This window comes from Podarcis muralis, chromosome 3 (assembly GCF_964188315.1).
Source record: "Podarcis muralis chromosome 3, rPodMur119.hap1.1, whole genome shotgun sequence".
Lineage (NCBI taxonomy): Eukaryota > Metazoa > Chordata > Lepidosauria > Squamata > Lacertidae > Podarcis > Podarcis muralis.
The window spans coordinates 51,403,259-51,419,932 of NC_135657.1; the positions used below are offsets into that span (position 1 = coordinate 51,403,259).

The 16,674-nt window shown below is 40.6% G+C and overlaps 1 protein-coding gene across 13 annotated transcripts in view; it reads right to left on the bottom strand.

Moving 5' to 3' along the window:
• QKI (QKI, KH domain containing RNA binding) overlaps positions 1-16,674 on the bottom strand; it is a 109,530-nt gene that overhangs the window by 15,217 nt on the left and 77,639 nt on the right. For all 13 annotated transcript variants that reach the window (XR_003705953.2, XR_003705952.2, XR_013392209.1 and 10 more), the window contains one exon: positions 3,178-3,265. Coding sequence is in view for 9 of the 13 variants with exons in the window: in XM_077925843.1 (XP_077781969.1) it covers positions 3,178-3,265 (88 nt within the window). In the remaining 4 variants the exon portion in view is untranslated. The remainder of the gene's footprint in view (positions 1-3,177; positions 3,266-16,674) is intronic.

The window sequence follows — 16,674 nt, forward strand, 5'->3', positions numbered from 1 at the left end:
ACACTGGTTCATCTACCCTAGTATTGTTTACTTTAACAGCCTAGGCAGGTCGGACTCGAAGATCAGCCTGGTAAATCAGCCAAAATGTTGGTAGTCTACAAAATGTTTGCTAGCCTGCTTTTTACTCATAAGAAGGGCTAGCAGAGAAAGGCCTATTTTGCCAGCCTACTTAGTTTCTATAGAAGAGAATGGAAGAGAAGCCTCTCCTCTGTGGAGAGGGGAAAACTTGCTCTCTACTCTTAAACTGGGTGGCCCAGGTTCATACTATCTAGACTCATGCCAGCCTAGTTTTAGAACTGAAAAAGCCATGGACACTCTGACTAATGACCTCTATTTCAAGAGAGACAGAGCAGTGTAACTCTGCTGGTCTCCTTGAACTCTCCATTGTTTTTTATGCCATGATCCATGGTGTGCTTCTGGAATGATGCAGGGAGGTGAAAGTTACAAGGCACTGTATTACAATGGCTCTGCTCCAACCAAAAAGTAGCACTAGGACACGGTTGCTCAGCCAATGGCTTTTGAACTGTGGGACCTGCAAGGTACCACTCTGTCTCCAACATTATCCAGCAGCTATATGAAATCATCCAGAACTGTCATGTGGGGATTTTGATCATGATGTCCTCAGCATGCTGATACCATGCAGATCTCTCTCTTCCACCTGAATCAGCAGACACTGTGCAGGTGTTGGATTAGTGCTTGAAGCAGTGACGGGCTAATAAACTGAGGTTGAAGTCTAACCAAACAGAAGTACTGTGGCTGGGTAGTACCCATGTCCAGGAATTATTAGACAGACAACCTTTTTTGTGGGGGAAGGATGGCTGCACTCCACATGAAGGAACATGTTTACACTCTGGGAGTATTGCTGGATTCCAACCTGTCAATGGAGTCCAAAGTGGCTTCTGTGGCTAGAAGTGATTGTGCCCAGCTTAGGCTGATTTGCCTGCTATAGATGTTCCTGGACTGGGAAAGTCTGGCCTCAATTGTCTTTTCTCTAGTGACATCCTCCCTGGACTACTGTAATGTGCTCACTGTGTGGTTATTGAGTGGGGCAATCCAACAGGACCATGTATTACTGGTCCTAAAAGCACCACACAGGCTGCAAGTATGCTTCTTTGCCCAATTCAAAGCATTGTTACTAGCATACAAAGCCCTCAAAACCCTGGGACCTATGTTCCTTAACCCCTGGGAGCTTACCCCTCAGTATCAACTTTATTGTACTGCTGCCCTGGATTTTGGGAGGAAGAGCGGGCTAGAAATAAAAATTAAAAAAGAAATGTGGCAGTGTAGCACATTTAGGGCCACTGCTATCCTAAAGAAGGCAGACAGATTGAAGGAAATTAGATTCTGAAAAAAACCTGGGTAAACAAGGAAGAGCTCCCTTAACCAAGGAAATGCATTCTGCATATGCTCAGAGGCACATAACACTATGTGCCAAATATTTGGTAGAGAAAAAAGCTGCTAACCCTACCTTTAGTTAAGAGTAACTCCCTACACGCCACAGTACAGACCCTCAAATTATATGAACATATGAATGAAGCTACCTTATTTAGTCAGAACACTGATCTATCTAGCTTAGTATTGCCTATAATGACTTAAAGCAACTCTCCCGGTTTCAGACAGGAGTCTTTTCCAGCCCTACCCAGAGGTGCCTGGGAATAAATCAGACTTTACTGAAAACATCAACATAATATTGCTTGCACATTTCCACTATATCTAGAACTACAGCAGCTAGAACCTCCCATCACCACCACTACATCCACTTAAAGAAAGCAAACAATCCAAGGACTGCTAATGTTCCAAGCAAGCTTCAAGATACACGCCTAAAATGTAAGAAAAATTCAGCTACTGGGAAATCTACCTGTAAGACACCCCACAAAAATCACTGAAAATCAGCTGAGCTTTAATTGGATTGCAAGGTCCCATATGCATCAATTAGACTTGTAGGTTTTAACCAATACATATTTACTTAGAAATTACTCCCAAGTATAGACAGGATTTCAGTGTTAAGTTCTTTTAACAAATTTAAGCACATTTTAAACATATACAGATGATATCAAGAGACACTAGAACAGCAGGAAGATAATTTTTTGTTAACATTTCACCTCTTTTCAGTGAAAGCGGTTTTCCTAAATGCATGCATCTGGAGCCTCCAACAAACTGATCAAAGCCTAAGAATAATTTTAGGTCCCCTTAACATACCAGAAATCCATTTTTCTCAGGACAAGCTCTGTGTTAAAGCTAACAGAATGAGCGAACTTAGTTGCATTATGTAAGTCTCTGTTGGGTTTGTTATGCGAGACTGTGGTTCATTAAATGAAAGAAGGCAGTGACAGGAAAAATTATTGCCCATATCAATTAGTGATTAGGCTGACTACTCTTACCCTCAAAGTGCAATGATTTGCCCGTTAATTATGTTTCAAACATGACTGAAATCTAACCCAATTAGTGCAAGACATTTAGTTTTAAGATAACCTTGAATATGCAGTTTCTGAAAACATGCTGAATGAAACTAAGAACCATTGCAAAAAATATATGACTGAACTCATAGCTGAAGAGTTGAAAAAAGAGAAAACATGCCAATAATTACACAGAAAACACTAACTATATATTAAATATCTTAGTCCTTCTTGGAACTAAGAGAGGGTAGCTTATTCAGTGGGTTTTTCCTACAGCACTGGCATATATACCCTTCCTTGCAGGTGCCAATTCTTTTGCCAGCAACCATACAATCAGCCTCAGCTCACTTGGCTAGATCTAAGTTAACCCCAGTCATGCAGAAGCCCTTCTAAGAAAAGTGGGTCTTACACAGCTAGATCAATATTTAAAGATACTCTTAAGGAGAGTTAAGATGTGAAAGAAATGTGCCTAATCCCAATCCTCTCAGCAGCATGCTTTGCTCACTTTGTATGATGCCATGACATTATAAGTACAGCAGTGTCATATTACTACACAAACTGAGTGTGTGCACATTCTGGAAAAGCAAGATAGGGCATGTGAAGCACAATTCATGAGATGTTTTCTGTGTAGGAGTCAAGATTGTGGAAATGGCAAGATCTATCAGGGGTCAGTGGGCTACATATGTAGCACAGGCAACAGTTTGTCTTCCCATCTAGTGCGAACAAACACAACTTAAAAGCATCCTCGCATATAAAGCCCCCACATTTCTGTTGTACTTACGTGATTTGATATTGGCGTCTCTGTAGGTGCCATTGAGAATTGCAAGTTCCATCAACTGCATCTTTTTAAGGCTATCTTCTCCTTCTGCCTGAACAAATAAAGCAGACTATTAGTAGAGTATTTTACAGTATCAATGCACTTGCAAAAGCTTATCACATTTCAATATATGAAGTGGAAACATGTTTGCAAAATAGAGAAACTCCCTCAGATGCTACGCTACCTACACGATGCTACCTACACGATACTCTACCTATTTTTTCAGTCCTAAATCTAAAACACTACTTTCCTTGGACCTCCTCCTACATTCTAAGAACACTGGAAGGAAGCCAGTATTCATAACTTCTAAACAGCACTGAGCTTTTTAGGACAGCATAGTAGAATTGGAGGCTGCTCTCTTTCACACAACATTTTGGATACCATAGACTTTATCAAACAGAGCTGCATGAAAGGCACACATGCAGAGGCAGCCTGTAATGGAAAACTTTATTAACAGCTTTGCATGAAACATGGTTGTATAGTGGAAGCTGCACATGAGGCTATCTTGGGCTTCCATCAAGTCTTATAAAGTAAGTATCTCTTTAAATCCCAAAAGAAAAATAACAATTGGCAGTTGCAAGCAGTTACAGAGTTATTGACGGTAGATTAGGGAAACCATTTAGATATTGTTTCTGCCAGGGACATCTGCAGACAACATATTTCCAAAGTTACTATCCATGCACACAAATGCTGTTTTCCATCTGGATTCAAAGTCCATAGTTCAGTTGCTAAAACTTTAACAGACACAATTTCTACAATTACAGCAGTCTTGTGCTGACAGATCACAAAGCTACAAATAGCAAGCTGTTTAATTCTGTATTTGGAATTATTTTGCAGCTTTAATGGATAGTAAGTATAAACTTATGAAAGATAATCTTATGTGCTGGAAATGCAGCAAATACTGCAACACCCCCCACCTTCCACTTCTATCTTGTCAGAAGGTGGGGTTGCCTATATCACCTGATAATTTTGCTTCTACCATGATACTTATCCATATATTTGGTTTACAAAACTCTCTCTATAAATGTGGCTGCATGGCCCACAATGTAGTTTTTGTTTATTATGCCATCATTTAAAATTAGCTGGTGTTTTTAATTAAATGTTTCATTAATGTTCAAGGATAATAATAATAATAATAATTGTTCCACAGTCTTTTCTTTTCAAATCCTGAAAATTGTATCATTCTTTTTTGTGATCCAGAAAGACAAGTTAAAACAATTTATGGTGTAAAAGCACACCACAATTTTTTAATTGTTTTCTTTGGCCAATACCTCTCCTCTCAATTGACTAAAAAGCATGTTTCCCAATGTCAGAAATTTCTGTAAGCATTCTCCTTCAAAGTAAAGAGGGTGAAACTGAGGGTGCAAAAGGGAGATGAAGAATCTCCAACGGAAATCAGACTACACATAAGTCTGTATCAATGAATAAAGTAATTTATACTGCTAAGGTGCTGCTGTAAGTAGACTTCTGGAAAGTCTGACGAAGCATGGTTTTTATTAGTTTAATATAGTTGGCAAACCTTTTATTGTCTAACTAGCTTTTCTTCTCTAACACACTAAACACTCACATAATTGAAAAGTTTAGTGTTCTTTTTAATAACTGGAAGGGGGGTGGGCAAAGAAATTGTTGAATTCTAGTCTCTAGTAACGTTGAAGACCATATTATATGCTGTTAAGATTTTGCACTGGATTTCCTTTGATACTTTTTACTATGCTATAAATGTTAGATAAAAGCTAGGTGTTACCGAAACTACAGTGAATCTTTTCTTGTAGATCCATACACACACACACGAATATATATACTAGGATCTACTATATATATATTTATATATATTTCATACAGTAAAACCTAGTTGAAATAATTTTTAAACTTCACATGAAAGTATGGGAGAATTCCATGTAAGAGATTTTTTTCCACCAGACAACAAGAGCAAGAATCTTGAGCACATAAAAGTGATTAATCACAAGCTAATCACCCACAGTTGCCCAGCACAAATAACAACAATCAAACAGCTTCCATATAGCATTCATAGAATTGTAGAGTTGGAAAGGACCAAGAGGTCATCTAGTTCAACCACCTGCAATGCAAGAATCTTTTTTGCCTGAAGTAGGGCTCAAACCCACAAACCCGCTCTACTGAATGTGCTATCTCTAAAGTGACTTTTCAACATATGCACTGGAGCTTCAAGAGTACACTGTCATTCCCTCTGTCTACAATGCCCAGACTATGAGTGCTGTTGTTTATGTAGCCAAAAAGGCACCACTCGTGTGCAAGAGGGAGGTACCACCAAGCTTTGGTGGACACTAACCATCTGCAGAAATACAAAAAATAGTTAGGAAAGCGGGGTGATTCCAAAAACAGCCCACGAGCTCTAGGGCTGGGCGATACCTGGTTTCAACAATGCACTATTATCACCAGCTAAATATCACAATATACTGATATATCACAATGTCTGAATTTAGGATGGAGCTTTGTCGAGCCACTGGTTGTCTTTGAGGTTTTCCCCACATTGTGATTTTTGCATAGCATGCACACACCATGAATTGCAATATATTGCCAGGTCAAAAATTATGAAATGTGTATCATGATATAGACTCGAGAGTGAATTTGGGCAATATATCACCCAGTTCTAAAGAGGTCATAGTGTTCTCAGTTGTCACAGTATGCTGACTGCTGGAGTGGCTAGAAGTCGAAACAGCAGCACTCCACACTACAACATTTAGTTGCGAATCCAGTATTATGTTCTAACTTTGAGACAAAAATGTTACACATCATTAAGATCAAAATACAGTGGTACCTCCAGTTGCAGACGGGGTCCGTTCCACAGCTCCGGTTGGATCCCAAGGTTTTTGCAACCGGAGGTGCCTGTTCTGTGCATGCACGCAGTAGAGCGCTTCTGTGCATGAGGAGAAACCCGAAAATATACTTCAGGTTTTGCCACGTGCGTATCCCGAAGGATACGTAACCAGAGGTGTGTGTAAGTAGAGTACCACTGTACTGGCATTTAACTTGCAAGGACCCACAAAAACACTGTGAGAAAACTGTGAAAATGGAACATTGGTATAAGACAGAAAATTATCATGTGGTTTTATAGTTACCAGTACTCTTAACTCAAAACAGGCTGTGACAAAGGAGGGATGCTTGGGAGAGGCTTTTCCCACTCGTTTCCTTGCCCAATTGCAACACAACAGTTCTGCAGTGCTGCCAATGGGTCTTACTCTCTGGAAGTTCCTGCCACCCACTCCTACTTACTGTTGAGATTCCTCATTGCAGGAGGTTAGACTAGAGTACGATTCTATGATTCTTGCAGCCCAGATGGGATGCACCAAAGCAACTTTGGGAACAACTGACTGGTACCATTAAAGATGGAAAAGAGTCATTCAAGAAATGAATTTATGAAGAAAGTTCTGAAAGAAATGTAGCCATTTTAGGAAACAACAGGATTTACTGAAATAAACCCCAATAAGAAAAAGAAATTGTGGTAGGAAATGAGCATGGATTATGTTCAACTAAGTGCACTTGCAGAAGAATAGAAGATAGGAAGGTACCTTTTACTGAGTCAGACCACTGTTCTATATAGCTCTGTATTGTCTACACTGAGTGGCAGGGCCTGTCTAGGGTTTCAAGCAGGAGACATTGCCAGGGGTTGAACCTGCGACCTTCCAATGCTATGCAATAAGCTCTACCACCCTTCCCGAAAGTAAACAAAAATTACTACTAACAGCTAAGAATGGATACCAAATGAAAACAAGACATACTATTTCTGACTTAAACATTTGTGGACACTCAAACTGTCAACCCCGTTGTACTTTTCTGATACAACTTGGTAACTAAAAAAAATAATGAAAGTCAAGTTTGGATCCCTGCAAATACCTCAGCAGGATATACGCACCAAACTAATGATATGGCATACTTTCTTTGGAATAAATCTATGATGCACATTACAGTGCTTAGGCCAAGCAACAGTAAACTGACATCATTATTTTTTAGCCAGCGCTACTGCCTTATCTTTTTCAAAGTAAGCTATCAGTTCAAATGATATGCAAAGACTATTTCACTGACAAATTTAATGGTCACAATGTTAAAGACACACCGAGGGTGGGGGGAGCTAGCATTATCTCCTTGCATTTCTCTTCACTTGGACATTTTCTATTTAATGATACTTGCTCTAATTGCAACTTTCCCCATGATTCCTTTTTCTAGTTATTTAACATGCAACAAGATAAAGTGCCAGGAGTGAATACATTTGTATATGTCCAGGTTCAGAGTCACTACCATGGAACTTATATAATTCTAAATATTGGCTTAGTTTTTGGTAACACTGCTCTACATAAGAGGGGCTAAAAACCATATTCTTTGGGCATGAACACGAGTTAATGTGAGCTGTTTATACAAAAAAATGTATAAACATTTAATCTCACCACACTATTTGCACAGCAACTAAATACCAAGCCCCGCCATAGGAACCCTGCTGATGGAAGCTGAGATACCCATGAAAGGAAGTTACCAAGTTGACTGTGACCCTATTCAAGTACTTAGACAGTTTGCAGTTCTTTGACAGAAAGGCAGGTAGTAAATTGGAGGTATGGTGTTTTGTTTGCCATTTCATATGAGGTGCCATCTTTCCTTTAAAAGTTTGCCTCTGGCAGGCAAGGATACAGGTGTGTCTTATCTGTTTGCTTGTTTTTGTTTTTTAAGAAAAAGGGTGCCCATATTTGGAATTTCTAAGGTACAAAATTTAGAGATTGCTTATTTGGATGTGTGGTCCTACAAATAAATGCTTCTCTTGCAGAATACACCTACGTAATCTAACACAGTTCACTAATTAATCTACGGAATTGGATTCCACAAGAATCAGTGATAATCACCAACTTAAGACAGCTTTAAAAGGGGACTGGGCCAACTCATCGGAAATAAGGCTATTGACTTCACCTGGTGCAGAATTCAGTGGCCAGGTTGTTCACCAGAGCAAGTCATTTTGAGCCTATTACCCTGATGCTGGCCCAAACTGCACTGGCTGTCAATTAGTTTCCAGGGCCAATTCAAGTGCTGGTTTTGACCTAGTAAAGGTAAAGGGACCCCTGACCTTTAGGTCCAGTCGTGGACGACTCTGGGGTTGCAGCGCTCATCTCGCTTTATTGGCTGAGGGAGCCGGCGTACAGGTCATGTGGCCAGCATGACTAAGCCGCTTCTGGTGAACCAGAGCAGCGCACGGAAACGCCGTTTACCTCCCCGCCAGAGCAGTACCTATTTATCTACTTGCACTGGCATGCTTTCGAACTGCTAGGTTGGCAAGAGCAGGGACCGAACAACAGGAGCTCACCCCATTGCGGGGATTCGAACCGCCGACCATCTGATCAGCAAGTCCTAGGCTCTGTGGTTTAACCCACAGCGCCACCCGCGTCCCTAGTCGTTTTGACCTATAAAGCCTTAAATGGCTCAGGACTACAATGCCTCAAGGACTGCTTCTCTCCATATGAACCAACCTGGTTACTGAGATCATCTTCTGAGGCCCTTCTTCATGGACCTCCTCCACAAGAGATCTGGAGAGTGCAACATGAGAACGGGCCTTTTTTACAGTGGCTCCCTGTTTGTGAAATGTTCTTCCCAGTGAGGTTTGTCTGGCATTATACTCCTTTAGGCACCAGGCAAAAACATTTCTCTTCAACCAGGCCTTTGGTTGATTAACACCCAATACCCTTTTGAATGTGTTGTGGGAGGAGTTATTTTTGATTTGTTTTTGTTATTATTTTTATTACGTATTTTGTGTTTTTCATATTGTATTTTGATGTTGTGAACCGTCCTAAGATCTACTCATGATGGGTGATATAATAACGATGATCATGACAACAACAACTAGTAGTAGTGGTGGTGGTGATGGCTACATACTACCTCCAGGATCAGAGACAGCACTACTCTGAACAGTGGAAAGGTCTATTGTGCTCATTTCCTGTTTGTGGAATTTTCATTAGCATCTAGTAAAATGATAGGCTTTAATCTGATTCAGCAGGGCTCTTCTTATGCCATTACTCAAACGTATGCATCCTCTAAACTGCCAGAGATAATACATATTACAGACCAGTGTGCACCCCGTGCAGAAAGAACTTCGTTATAAAAAGGTACATGCACAACAAATAAAGTTACTCAGCTTAAACAAGACAACATTATAAACCCAAGTCAAGTTATTTTCCACTAGTGTTTTGTTGTTACCAGCATATAAATTCCAGAATGATGATAATGCTATTTCTGTTGGGTAGCTACAGCTCATCTTACTTCTGGCTAAGACTTGCATTCAGCCAGTTAAAAATACAGAGTACTAAAGAAAGAATTGCATGTCCTCTCTTTAGAGGACAAATGTGTCAGTCACATGACCTTACATTTGAAAGACTTGACTGCTCGACTGGCAGAGTATGCTGCCAGAGATTTTAAAATTATCTAGCTTTGCATTTACATTTTTGTTTCTGAAAGTAGAAATATTCAGGTAATTTACAGGGACTTTGATAACTTCTTGAAAAAAACTACATGCACTAATGTGACCATTTTAGTCATATTTTTCCTTGAAGGGGAAATAATGTTTTTTCACATAGTTAAGGATGAACTTTGCTTGTTTTGTCATCTAGCTAGCATACCTCAATTTTTGAGTTAATTTTTTCACGTGTTGCAACTTCTGAAACTGGCTCCAGGCAATAGGGAAGTTATCTTTGAAGCTAGCCTTAAAGTCTAGTATTATTTACTAACATCAGGAAAGGAAATTACAACTCTCAGGATTAAGAATTTCTTAGCGCACTGCTCAGTAAAGTGCATTGTGGGCACTCGATATTCCCTAAAACCATATTCATAACTTGTTCCATCTTAGCTTGAAAATATGAGCATTACATGTATAATTCTTAAATCAAGATCAGTACCTGAAAGATCAATACTGAACGTTTTGAGTTTCAATGGACCATATCCAATGCTCCAGTTACCACTGGCACTATGGACTTTAAAGCACACAACAGTTTCCTCTTCCTTTCCTGTCCCCTCCAGCTCTCCATGCATCCTCTGCATGGGGGCCCCTCTACAGCAGATTTTTGGGATGTGTGTGGGAAGGACTGTTATAGAAACAATTTCAAATCCAATACGCACACTGGGATGAAAATCTCCATTTAGGAGGTTTGTTGAAAGTGAAGTCTTCAACAAACCTTGAGAGACACTAGGCAGAGACTAGAGACTCTATGGTAGTTACCTGTGCAAAGCCATTTTTTGAAGAAAATGTGGGGTAGCCCCTAATAAGCAAAGGATTTTAGGTGTACTAAAAAGCAGACCATAAAATGTGATATTACCATGCAAAAATGACAATTTTATTTTGTACAAGTGAACAAATTATGAAATGTCTATCCCAGCCACTTTGCACAACACACACTAAATCTAAATGTGATGGGAGAAATGTCTCTTTTTGTGTCGAACAATCCCTTCCACATCTGGTTCAGTATTTCCTACTTTTATTCTGTGCTTGCTCTTCGTATAACAAAATGTTGAAATTTTTTGTTCACAAATATATGTGGAACAAAAGGGAACTAGATGTTTAAAAGCTTTTTCACCTAATTTATTATAATCTGCAAAAATCTTCACTCAGAATTGGCCGTCTACATTCTTTGAAACATGTTTTTAATGAACCATCACAAGTCACAAGAACAAGTGCATCTTGCTCTTCTGCAGATCGAGTTGTTAATTGTACATCACTACATTCAAAAGGATTCCTTATCCATGCATTTTCAGGATTTGGTGCAGGGAAATAATCTCTGAAGCTAGTTGCTAAACCATGCAAGCGCTCAGTGATGTAATAATTTACTTCTGGTATCAATTCATCGTCAGTGGCCTCCAGAAATGTCTCCAGCGTTGGGATGTTAGTGAGGCTACCACCTTCTACTCGGCATGCCCATAACCATATTTTTTAAATCACTGCCTCAATCTTATCTCCAACTTAAAAAAAAAAAAATTCACATCACTACCTTGAAGGTTTGTGTTCAGAGTATTCAAGTATGTGAGAAATGTCTGCCAAGTAAGCTACCATACACAACCATGCAAAGTTGATCACATGGAAATTTTAAATCTGTCAAAAAAAGTTTTACTTCATCATGTAACTTAAAGAATTGATTCAATATTTCCCCCCTTTACAGCCAACACACTTCTGTATGTAAAAGTAACTGCATATGTTGGCTTTCCATTTCTTCACACAATTTTGAGAAGATCCTAGAAGTCAAAGTTCAAGATTTGATAAAATTAATAATCTGGACAACTTCATGAAGACCTAAACTCAATCATCAGAGGGTGTGAGCTGTTGTGCTAATCATAATGGAAATTTGCTTAGCGATTTCCCCTGTTGGTCTCTCAAGATGGTCCATGTAAGGCTTTCACTGTGCAATTAACAAGGTGAGTCCCTGGCAGGGGATGGTTATTCCGCAGACCCCCAGGGATGCCCTGACCCGCAATGGGAATCACTGTACTAAGAGGTCAAAAACAGGGAGTACTATGGGGAAAACAATGCTGGTTTAACACAATGTAAGCTTTGAGAAAATGGCTGAAGCTCAGTGGTCAAGCATATGATTTGCATACAAAAGGCCTCAGAGGTTCAATCCCTAGCATCTCCAGGTAGGCTGGGAAAGCATCATGGGATAGGCAGTTTTATTTTTCCATCCCTTTCACAATGATTTCTAAAATGGAATTAGCTTTTCTTCACAGCTGCTACACACTAGGTTGCCAACACCAATTCAAAAGCTACTAGTGTATGTGTGAATGCTGTAGAGTTTATATCCACAGATACCAGAGTCCCATTAATTCACTTATTTTCACCATGTTTCTGCTATGAGCACAATACCTATCTATGCTTTTCTTTAAAACCAAGCACCCCTGCCCACCCATCTTGATCTGGATACCTCTAGCATTAGCATTTAAAGATTGGTATACAGTGTATCTCTGCAAATGTCTTTGGCACATATGTTTTAATCTAAAGCAACCTGGATTCTCTGAATGGCTATTATGCCCACCTACACTTGCATTGTCTAGTTCTGCCCTCTTCCATTTGAACATTCAATTGTTTTCACCCTCAACCCTTCAGAATGATATATCTTGAACGTTCATCAGCCTCTCCCAGTTATCAATTTAAAAGCTGCTCTTCCACCTTTTTGTTTTCAAACAGCAACATTTTTGTTCCAGTCTGGTTTAAGTAGAGCTCTCCCAGTTCTACAGGGCTGGTTTATACCCATATGCACCCCCCCGGCAGTACCAAACAAATCCACCACCACCCTCATACAAACATCACTGTCTCATTCACTTGTTGAAGTCCCCCCCCCCCCCCGAACTGTGCCTGTCCAGCTGGCCCTATGAATAGTATAGGTAGTTTTCCAGATAAAGCTACTTTGAAGATTCTAGCTTTCAACCTCCTAACTAGCAAACTAAGTTTTGCATCAATGGGGCCTGTATGCACCCTTTCCGTTGAAAACTCTTAGGCAGGGGTAGGCAACCTAAGGCCCATGGGCCACAAGTGGCCCACAGGGGTCATTTAACCGGCCCACGAGCCGTCCCTGAACCGAGCCGCCCGCTTGGCAAGTCTCCGCGCACTGTGCCAAACTGGTGCAGCGCGGTGCCTTGCTTCCGCAGTGCCAGAAATCAAGTTTGCACAGAAGCCAGAAATCATGGGCGCGTGTGCTCACACACAGGCACAATCCAACCCACGGAGGGATCTACACTGGAGTGAACCGGCCCAGGTGAGGTAAACCTTGCACTTAGGTGTATGTAAGTGTAAAATAAGGGACGCGGGTGGCGCTGTGGGTAAAACCTCAGCGCCTAGGATTTGCTGATCGCATGGTTGGCGGTTCGAATCCCCGCGGCGGGGTGCGCTCAAGTCATTCGGTCCCAGCACCTGCCAACCTAGCAGTTTGAAAGCACCCCCGGGTGCAAGTAGATGAATAGGGACCGCTTACCAGCGGGAAGGTAAACGGCGTTCCGTGTGCTGCGCTGGCTCGCCAGATGCAGCTTGTCACGCTGGCCACGTGACCCGGAAGTGTCTGCGGACAGCGCTGGCTCCTGGCCTATAGAGTGAGATGAGCGCACAACCCTAGAGTCTGGCAAGATTGGGCCGTACAGGCAGGGGTACCTTTACCTTTAAGTGTAAAATAAACCATTTATATTTAAACTCTACAGTCTATGACGTGCCTGAATTTACAACGGAAACATGACCCTGGAACCCCCTGGAATCTTGCCATCGCTCAGCAGAGACCGAGGTGATGTGCAACCGTTGTAACATAACTTTTACTTTGTTGCTTGGCATTTCTTAGGTGAGGAGAGTAGTTTGCCCTGGGCTCCTTGTCCTGCTGCTGAGCTTGTACATCTGCCAGACTAGCGTGCTACAATAATGCTTTATCACTAGGGCTGAAATGCTTTGTCAGTGGGTGCTTCTAATCCTGCTCACAGTGCAGTCTCCATCACTAGATTGCCCTAAATATATAGCTTTGGCTACCTTCCCTCACCTCTTCCTGCAGCCAAGCAGATCAAGAGGTCATTGTTTGAAGAATATAAGGATGTGTGGCTCAAATTGCTGGGCTGCACCAAATTCCAGGGAACAGAAATTTGAAATATGGAGTGTAGGTCCATTTAGCCCTCTAGGGATGTGATTTTTTTTAGGCTAGGAGGCAATGGATGGAATTAAGATAAGGGTGTGCCCTTGAAGCCCTTCAGAAAATGTAAGACTCAAACTCCCTATATAAGTTTTAAAACTGAAGGAGGTGTGGCTGGTTTTGAAATTCAACCAAATACTGAGCTTAACATTCACTGTGTCTCTAACACTTGAAATTTATATGAAGCACACCTTAAATAAAGTCTATACCGAGCATGAACTTATGTTTAAGGTGTAAGTTACTCTCTAGTTTTCACTTGCTTTCATTTTCAAAACTGAGTGAGTTTTTAGCTAGTTCTAACTTGAGCTGAAAGCTGAAACTTGAATCTCAAACTTTGTTTTAGGTTTTAAAGGGCAACATATAAACTGAGACATATACTGGGCTTGATCTGGAAGCTAAGCTTGCAGTTTTATTCTAAGCTGACTTTTTCCTAAGTGCCATGGACATACCTTGGGACTAACACCCATGGAGCAAGAATCTTTAATCAGTTGACAGTCCTTAAACTTATCACACAACACAGGAATAGGAAGCTGCCTTATCTGAGTCAGACGCACTGCTCCACCTACAATAATCAGCAGCAGCTCTCCAGGGTTTCAAACAGAGAATCTCTTCCAGCCCTCCCTGGAGATGCAGGGGAAAAAACATAGGACCTTTTGCATACAAGGCAAATGCCCTGCCACTGAGCTCCAACCCTTCCAACACTATCAAAAAATGATGATGATGATAGTCATTTATTACTTGTACCTCACCCATCTGACTGGGTTGCCCCAGCCATTCTGGGCTGCTTCCAACAGAATATTTAAAAAAGACAATGAAACGTCCGCTAACTTCCATCAGATAACAAAACTTCCCATTACGGGGTTGCCTTCAGATGTCTGAGGAAAATTGTATAATTGTTTTATCTCTTTAGCATCTGATAGGAGGGCATTCCACAGAGTGGGCGCTCTCTGCTTGGTTCCTTGTAACTTCACTTCTCACAATGAGGGAACTGCCAGAAGAGAACCTTGGAGCCTGACATCACAAATATAAGCTGAGGGCCAAACATCTTTTATTTGCACAATACAGGTTTTGAGGATCAAAATCAGCACATGAATGCGGACAGCTGAATCCTCCCCAAATACTTGCCAATCCCAGGCACTTTTCTCCTAGCCTAGTTGATATTGTGTCAGCCAAGGATAATTGTACAGTACCTCAAGAGAGAAAGCACAGCCAGTTTATGTGAGGTACAGTTCTGCCCCTTTCACACACCCCCTAAAATAGTTCTCTCCCTCTCCCTCTCTCTCTCTCTCTCTCTCACACACACACACGGTATAGATAGGAGTGGTAGCTCTGTCACATCCAATTTGGTATCAACAAAAATAAAAGACAAAGGCTTCAATAATAACCATGCTCTTAAAGCCCAGAACAGAACACAAGTTACTGTTACAGCTGATTCATCAAGAACAACTGAAGGTTAAACAAGCATGAGCAATGTTCATTACTTAAGTTATTTACAGAAAGAGAATCTACCTGCTCACATTTAAACAGTGTCAAAGGTGACTAGCAAGTCATTAGGTCAGAGCCCAACTTCTTTAGTGAGAATGAGCATGGTCTCTGCAAATGTTTACACGTGACCCAAAAGAACCAGTTCAAAGTGCCCAGACATCTTATTTGCTTTCAAATGAAGTCTTCAGTGTCCCTTTATCCCCTCCATAGTCAGATTTGACAAGTATTGTAATAAATATTACATGCAGGGAGGAAAGTTAAAATCAAGTTAATGTTTACTGAAACAAAATAAAGAACCATTTTTAATAGTATTACTTGAAAAGAGATCTAATCCAGCAAGGGAAATTCAATTTACATCTACAGCAATCAGATTTTGTTTTTTACTCTAGGGATTTGTTACAAACTGTCTCTCTTGAAATGTGCTTACTGTACAGTATTTAGCAGAAACAGTTTAGCTTTAATAAGCTGATAGTCTGCACGGGAGCATGGATCAACTCGTTCTCATTAAGCATAAGCAGTTTCTAACAGCCTTCATGTTGCTGCTCAGCCTATGCCAGAGAAAGCAGAGATTGCTGCTGCTCTAAAAACCATAATTTATGAGTTTATTCAAACCCTTCAAATTGCTCTAAGTAAACGCCTCTTACGTTTGAAAATTCCCATGGCAACTTAGTTTGGCAGGCAAAGGGACCCAAATTCAATCCTTTTATCCTCCAGCTAAACCATTACAATGGTAATTTTGCTCTGACACTCTGAAGAGACAGCTAATTACTGTACTTCAGCCCTGAGACAGATTTTCTATTCAGATTAAAATGGCCCTGCATGGTTGGAAAGAGTAGCAACACCTTTCTGCACATTGGGGTGGGGGTGGGGAGATGCACTCTCACAGCATAGCTTCCTACTAGAAAGGTTATATTTTACCAAGTCAATATATACCTTCAACTGAAAGATTAAAACCATGTTTTCTAAATAGAATACTACGAGTACAATGTGCTTTGGACCAGTCTAGTTGGAAAGATCAGCTTTCCCCATATATGCCCAACTGGAAGTTTTACAATGTCATGTAATGTTCATTCTCCGCTTGCAAGGAATCAACCTACTGTCTGGAACTTCCTATCTGCTATTAATAGGCAGATCCCTTCACCATATGTAGCAAGGTCTTTGTTTACACTAACCTACACATACTTTAGTAACTGCTGCTTTTCCTTATATTTTGATAAAATGTAACTTATAGTCAAATGTTAAAAACAAGTTACTTGTATCTCTAAATGAGCATTTTATATTCTATGCAAATCTTAGATGTTAAGGATGATTAAGTGGTCTA